The 7,225-nt window shown below is 37.9% G+C and overlaps 1 protein-coding gene across 7 annotated transcripts in view; it reads left to right on the plus strand.

The window, feature by feature from the left end:
* The window catches only part of BRD9 (bromodomain containing 9), an 80,152-nt gene extending 73,522 nt beyond the window's left edge, over window positions 1-6,630 (plus strand). For 6 of the 7 annotated variants that reach the window (XM_063304269.1, XM_063304273.1, XM_063304270.1 and 3 more), the window contains 2 exons: window positions 1,684-1,851; window positions 5,948-6,630. In XM_063304269.1, the coding sequence (XP_063160339.1) occupies window positions 1,684-1,851; window positions 5,948-6,045 (266 nt within the window). In that variant the 3' untranslated portion in view covers window positions 6,046-6,630. The remainder of the gene's footprint in view (window positions 1-1,683; window positions 1,852-5,947) is intronic. The other variant, XM_063304275.1, reaches the window with a different exon arrangement.
* Window positions 6,631-7,225: the final 595 nt, after the last annotated feature.

Raw genomic sequence — 7,225 nt, forward strand, 5'->3', positions numbered from 1 at the left:
TGGAAAGCATGCATAGCTTGTAACAGCTATCTTGCTCAGAAAAGAATGAGTAAATCAAGTCATAAGATAAGACGTATCAGGGAGAATCTTGCATTTGCAGCAGTCACACAACCTAGTATCTTACAGGATTTCATCTGAAAGCATCAAAACCTTGTGTGAAATTATGAGGTTTGAAACATTTTAACTTTTTTAAAAAATAAATTTTATTTAATTTCGGGTTCTACCTAAACCATCTGCAGGAGGTCACATATATTATGGTGATCCCAGGCACCAAGTTGCTGACTCCCGGCTTTATGTAGTCCTCAAAAGATTCTGATGGTGATGTGATGGTTCATATAAGAGCTTGGGAACTGATATTTTAGAGCAGGGTTTCTCAACCAGGGTTCTGTGGAACCCTAGGGTTCTGTGAGAGAACACATTATTTAAAAAATTATTTCAAATTTGGGCAACTTCACATTAAAGAGGCAAGTTTCATTTTTATTTTCAGTTTAAGCACACTGTTAATGCAAATATACGGGCCTACATATGAAACAAATAGAATAATTTTGTAACTTCTGGCCTATATTTGAGCCTGGATGTGCAGGGGTTCCCTGGGGCCTGAACAATATTTCATGGGTTCCTCCAAGGTCAAAAGGTTGAGGAAGGCTTTTCTTAGAGACATCATGGAGTGATTGATATGTTGCAGTGATTACTAGAAGTCAGACTGCATTTATAAACACAAGTCTTGCTAAAGCAATTTCATTTCATTTTTATTGGCTAATTTCCTTAATAGAGTGTGGGACCTAATATATCTTGATCTCATTTAGACATTTGATAAATACATTCTGACAGTCTCGCCAGCAGTTTAGTTAAATGAGTAGATTTGTGCTGTGATAATTAGGTGGAACATAACTATCTGGAAAATTGCACTCAAATTGTGTATAAATAAAGAATTAAGGAAAGTATAGAGTGGGGTGCCATAGGGTTTGATCTTAGGTCCAGTACTATTCAACATTTTTAATAATAACTGCCCAGAGTCCCTCTTTTGGGGGAGATGGGCGGTAATTAAATTTGAAGAACGAACGAATGAATGAATGAATAAATAAATAAATAATAAAGACCTAGGGGAAGAGGCAGAGAGAATACTCACCAGATCTGCAGCTGACACAAAACCTTGTCAGATAGGAAGAAGACAGAAATAGAGGCTCTTTGCTGGATTCAAGCAGAGGCTGACAACCATTCATCTCAATTCCTAGATTTAGAAATAGACTGAGTTTGATGGCTTAACATTCCACAGAGTACCTTTTTTCCCTTGTGACTGAGCATGCATCAAAACAAAGCACTGGATTGGAGTTAATTTGCCACTTTTATTTTTTAAGACTGCCTATGTAGGACCAGAGCATTCTTAGAAACAAAGATGGTGTTTCCTTTTGTACTTTTTCTGTTTAAAATAATAACAATTTTAAAAAATTCAGGAAGGATAGGAAACCAGGTGAGCACCCAGGGAAGTATTGTGTACAACCTAGTCCCCATTAGCCTTTTGGATACCCCATTCTTACAGTTTATTCAGCATATATTGGTTTTATCTATTTTTACTATAAGACAAGATTGATGGAAGAATGAAGTAACTCTTTGACTGTTAACTTCTTAAGCCATTCATCCCAAAACCACTTTTTGTATTCAATAATCTAATGTTGTTGACAGGTAAAGTAAAGAAAGAGCTTGATCATGACGACAATCATTTACACTTGGATGAAACAGCTAAATTATTACAGGACCTTCATGAGGTACAGACCGACAGAATAGGATCCAGGCCTTCCTCTAACCTCAGTTCCCTCTCTAATGCTTCTGAAAGGGATCAACATCATCTAGGTAAATCTGTTTAACAGTATGATTACCAAAACCTTTTTACTTCCATTAAAAGTTGTTTGTCAGATTATGAAGGTATTGAGTATATTCATGTTGTATGAATAAATAATGGTTTCTTTGTTTGTTTAATATCTAGCATCCAGTAGACTAGTCTTCTCCTCCCTTCCCCACCACCTTGCCTATCTCATAGATTGATTTTGATCATAAATGTAAATGAGAAATTTTTCAAAAGGCAGAATATAGATAGGTAAGGTAAAGGTTTCCCTTGACATTAAGTCCAGTTGTGTCTGACTCTAGGGGGCAGTGCTCATCTCCGTTTCAAAGCCGAAGAGCCGGCGTTTGTCCGTAGACACTTCCGTGGTCATGTAGCTGGCATGACTGAACGGAACGCCGTTACCTGCCCGCCAAAGCGGTACCTATGAATCTAGTCACATTTGCATGTTTTCGAACTGCTAGGTTGGCAGGAGCTGGGACTAGCAACGGGAGCTCACCCCGTCACGCGGATTCGAACCGCCGACCTTCTGATCAGCAAGCTCAGCAGCTCAGTGGTTTAACCTGCAGCGCCACCGCGTCTGAGTCGTAAATACTGAGTAAATAAACTCAGTAAATACTGAGTCGTAAATAAGTAAATACAGATTGAGAAATTTGACCAAATTAATTTCAGCACTATAAGATATTTTTATTTTAAAATATACATATAATATTGTTTTACCAAATTAATTGAGATGGCCCTGACATAGTTCCAAAACAGAGAGATTTTAAATCTATAAACATTTAAATAAAATTATTGGCAGTATAGAGAAACACAAAATATGTTATAAAAGTTATATTTCACAGTAGAAGAGTTTATTCATCTCAGAGTATAATTCCATCATTCCAGAGCACCACAGAAAAGTTTATGTTCCAACTCATTAATTTCTCACTTTTAATGGGAGAAAATAAACAGAATTTATAGTTCTTTGGCTTTGGTCATTGAAGACATATCCAGACAGCCAGTTTAATGTGTTTTCCTTAGTCCATGTGGCAGCACAAAAGAATAGTTTGTCTACATACTTTCTTACCACTTTGCCTTGGTAAGAAGATCAGCAAGTGATATTGTCATAGCAGTTTACTACAGAACAAGTTAAAATGCAATGGGAAAAACATCCATTAGTTGCTCCCCTGAATGTGGAGTGGGGAAGAAGGTGACATATGATAGATGAGAGGAGTGGTAAGTTTAATTATGAGTCAGAACCTTTAAACAGAAGAACTGCTCTAGTGATCTTAGTGTGACCTGCCTGTCAGATCTCAGAGTGTTTGTATGCAAGTTAAAATGGTTGACCAGGACTTCTCCAATCACCTTCCTGTCAGACCCATGCAGAAAAAGCATAGCAATCTGCTAGTCAGGGCATTAGGTTGTACATGGGTCTGAAGGCAAGTCACCCAAGAGTGCTGAAGTAATGGGCCTATTGGGGCATTTGTTGTTATGTGTCTTGACTAGAGAAGTCCTGGTCTGTCACTTTCAATGGCAATCATGTCATATCAGACTATTAGCAACAAACCAAAATGGCCATGAAGAAAGTTGGAGTAACCGGAGAAGAAGAGACATACAGCAGGTAAAAGCTGTCAGTAGAAGCTGGCTAGATCTCAGCCACTGCCATTTCATCATCACAGTTGCTGCTGAAAGCTTGTGTCAGGAATAAATGGAAAATACCAGATCAGAAATATCTGATGTTAGCTGGCCTCAGTTATATGCTGGGGATGAGAGGAAGGCTGTGGTATGTAGGCATGTCCTTAAAAATGTTCCTTTTTAAGCCAAAATTAGGCCGATGTGTGGATGAATCTTCAGGAATTGTGTCATGATAAAACTGCATTGTGAATCATACATGCAGCTGTTTGCTTCTCCTTCAAGTAAACAGATACATAGTCTAGATTGCAATAGCTTAATAAACTAGGATTATGGTTTATTATGCCAAAAATTATTCACTTAATATCTAACCCTGCTTAAAGCCAATAATCCTAGATGCAAATGTCTGTCAGTCTGTCTATCTGCCTCAATTACAAAAGTAACTCCAGGTGGATTACATGTTAAGATTAAAACAACCATAAAATTATAAAACAGAAAACAATAGTAATACACAGCCATACATTACGGAGGATAACCAATACTAAACGATTATAGCAATCAGGATTAAATTATCAGAGAGTAGGTCATTGCATCCTACTGCAAGGCCTGCTGGAACAACTATGTTTTCATAGCTTTATGAAAGCCCTGCAGGGTCTGGGCCAAACAAACCTCAGGGAGACTCTGTTCTACAGGGCAGGCACAGATGCAGAGAAGGTACACTTCCTAAATCCCACAGGATGGCAGTGCTTTACACCCTGACTTGGAGTTTACCAATTCTGGTTGGGCAGAGATAACAGAAGAAAGATGGTCCTATAGGTAATTGGATCCTAAGCAATGTGGAGCTGTATAGGTGGCAACTAACACCTTGAATTGTAACCAGAATACCACTGGTAACCAGTGGAGCTCATAGAAGAGGTGTTACTTGGGCAAAACAAGAAATACCTATAAACATTTATGTGGCTGCATTCTGGACCAGTTATAGTTTCCACATAGTTGGCAAGAGTGGCCCCATGTAGGGCACATTGCAGTAATCCAAATGGAAGGTGACCACAGCATGAGTGACTGTTAAGAACAGCCTCCCATTCCAGAAAAGGATGCAATTGGCACATGAGATGGATTTGTGCAAAGGCCTTCCTGGCCATGGCTGCCACCTGCTTATTGAGCAGAAGCCAAGAGTCCAGGAAGATCCTCAAACTATGTATCAGTTCCACCTGGAGAAATGTGGTCCTGCTGAGAACTAAAGATGGTAAGTTTCTGTGACTGAAAGATCTTTGAAATCAAAGTCATTCAGTCTTGCTCAGATTGAGCTTCAGCCTGTTCCCATCCAGATCCTTACAGACTCTAGGCACTGGGACAGGACTTCTGCAGCATTACTTGTCAGGGCCAGGGTTCAGTTATAAAGCTGGGTATTATCTGCTTACTGATGATACCTGACCCCATGCCAATGGATGACTCGTCCAGTGGTCTCATGTAGATGTTGAATAGGAGTGGGGAGAGCATTAAGCCGTGTGGGATGCTGTATAGTAAGGGTCTTGAATTAGATCTCTCTTCACCTACCAAGTGGAATCAGCCCTAGAGAAACACAGCAATACAATGCCTACTACTCCCAACCCTCAGAGATAATCCAAAAAGATACTATGATAGACTATATTGAATGCCACCAAGAAGTCAGGCAGAACCAGTAGGGCCACAACACCCCATCCCGGTCTCACTATGCATAAGCCCAAGAGTCCCAATAAACCACTTCCTCCGGAGCCCTCTGAAGTTGCCATACCCTTCTCCATTTTCTCCCCAAAGAACATGATGCAACAGTGATAGCTTCTTGAGGAGGAAACATACCACTGCTTCTTTTAAGGCAGGTGGGATAGCCCTCTAACTCAAGGATGAGTTTTGAATCTAGCCATTAGTTACCTCCTGAGAGGCCTTGGCCAAGAAGATACTGGTGGCAGCCATGTATCCATTACTGAGAACCCTGTCCACTTCCTCAAGATTCACATGGTCAAACTCTTCCCAGATAAGAGGGCAAGACCCATCCCTCCCCAGTCAGTTCCACAGGACCTGCCTAGTCAGTGTTCAACTCTAAACCAATTGGAGTGACTATGTCCTCACAGAATATAGTGACTATATCCTCACAGCAATCACTCTGCAAGTCACATTCTTTATGTGATTTGCAGTCTCTAATACTTTTTTTTTTGTAGCCCCTCAGAGCTTTCTCTAATTTTCAACAATGAGCCAACAAAAATAACTATTTTGGAATCTGAATATATGAAAACTGAAATATAACATGAATACTGCTATTGCCCAGCTAACTGCAGCCTTTACTGCATTGTTAAATTTGGCAACATTTTTTCTGACCAATTAATACAAATTGGTATTATTAATTTGGATTACATTGATTTAAAAAAGTGATAGATGTTTAAGAAGTGAAGCTTTCAAAATGTCTCATAATTGATATTGATTTAAAATTGTTTTTTCCTTCCATATTTTATACAGGAAGCCCATCTCACCTAAGTATAGGAGAACAGCAAGACATGGTCCATGACCCCTATGAATTTCTTCAGTCTCCAGAACCTACAAATGCCAACAATTAATCTCACATATACTGCACTTATTAATTGTGTAACATTTCATAGAATCCCGCCAAACAGTATGCATTTCAACTCTCTTTCTCTCCTCCCCAACCCCCAAATATGAATGACTGTTTAGCACTGTTTATACATTTTACTTGGATAAAATACATCATGTACCATCACAAACAATATTTTAGGAATATGTACAGTAGACCTGAAGGAGTTACAAATTATGTATTTAAGAAAACTTTATAAAAATGGCTAACCATCTGTTTTATCATGCTTTCATTGTTACACATATTTGGTGTACAACTGTGGCTATATAGAAAGTTCTCCAAGATAAATTTATTTCATTTGTGATACAAGTTTCAAAGATAGAGTAGTTTTCATATTTTCCATTCTATCAGTTTTTCATTGCCAGTATGGCCTGATGAAAAGAAAGTTTTTGATGCATCATTTGGAATGAAAAACAAAGTACTCTTGAGAACTTTTTTTTAAATTAAGTATTTGAAATTTGATATTGTATGATTTTTAAACATTATGTAGAAACCAGAATAATACATTCATTAACAATATTGTTAATATTAATAAAAATGTATTTGTGTTCTGGTATTTCCAGTTCATAATTTGTCAGCTTGAATTAACTTAAACTTTGATGTTTTAAATATGCAAATCAAATCAAAGTCCTTATTGATTAGCCCTTAGGCCCTATCAAAATACAAAAATTAAAACACTAAATATTAATAAAACCCTATATGAAATTAATATAAAAGGACAAATTAAGGAGATAAAAGTAAATATACTCAATTTACATATGAGTGAAAATACAAATCATATTTCTGTGTCACCCTACAATTTACCCCAATCAACCCCACGTAAGCAGATCTCAACCGTATTGATTTACTTAAATACAGAGCTGTGTTACATGTTATTTTTGGATCCTGACCACACATCAAATATGTTGTTTTAATATGTGGTTTCCAGTGGGTCATTCATTTAGTGTATGGACCAAGATGTAAGTCTCTCACCTTCTTGTACAAATTACAATCAAATAATATATGTGCTATATCTGTCCTAACAACCAGGAAACACACTGAGACAATGAACTGGTCTCTAATATTTATTGCTAGTACTTAACAGGAATCCTAACAAACTGAGGAAGCGTGGGAAAACCCAGCCATATAACCCCCAAGGGTTAAGG

This window comes from Candoia aspera, chromosome 4, assembly GCF_035149785.1.
Source record: "Candoia aspera isolate rCanAsp1 chromosome 4, rCanAsp1.hap2, whole genome shotgun sequence".
Taxonomy (NCBI): Eukaryota; Metazoa; Chordata; class Lepidosauria; order Squamata; family Boidae; genus Candoia; species Candoia aspera.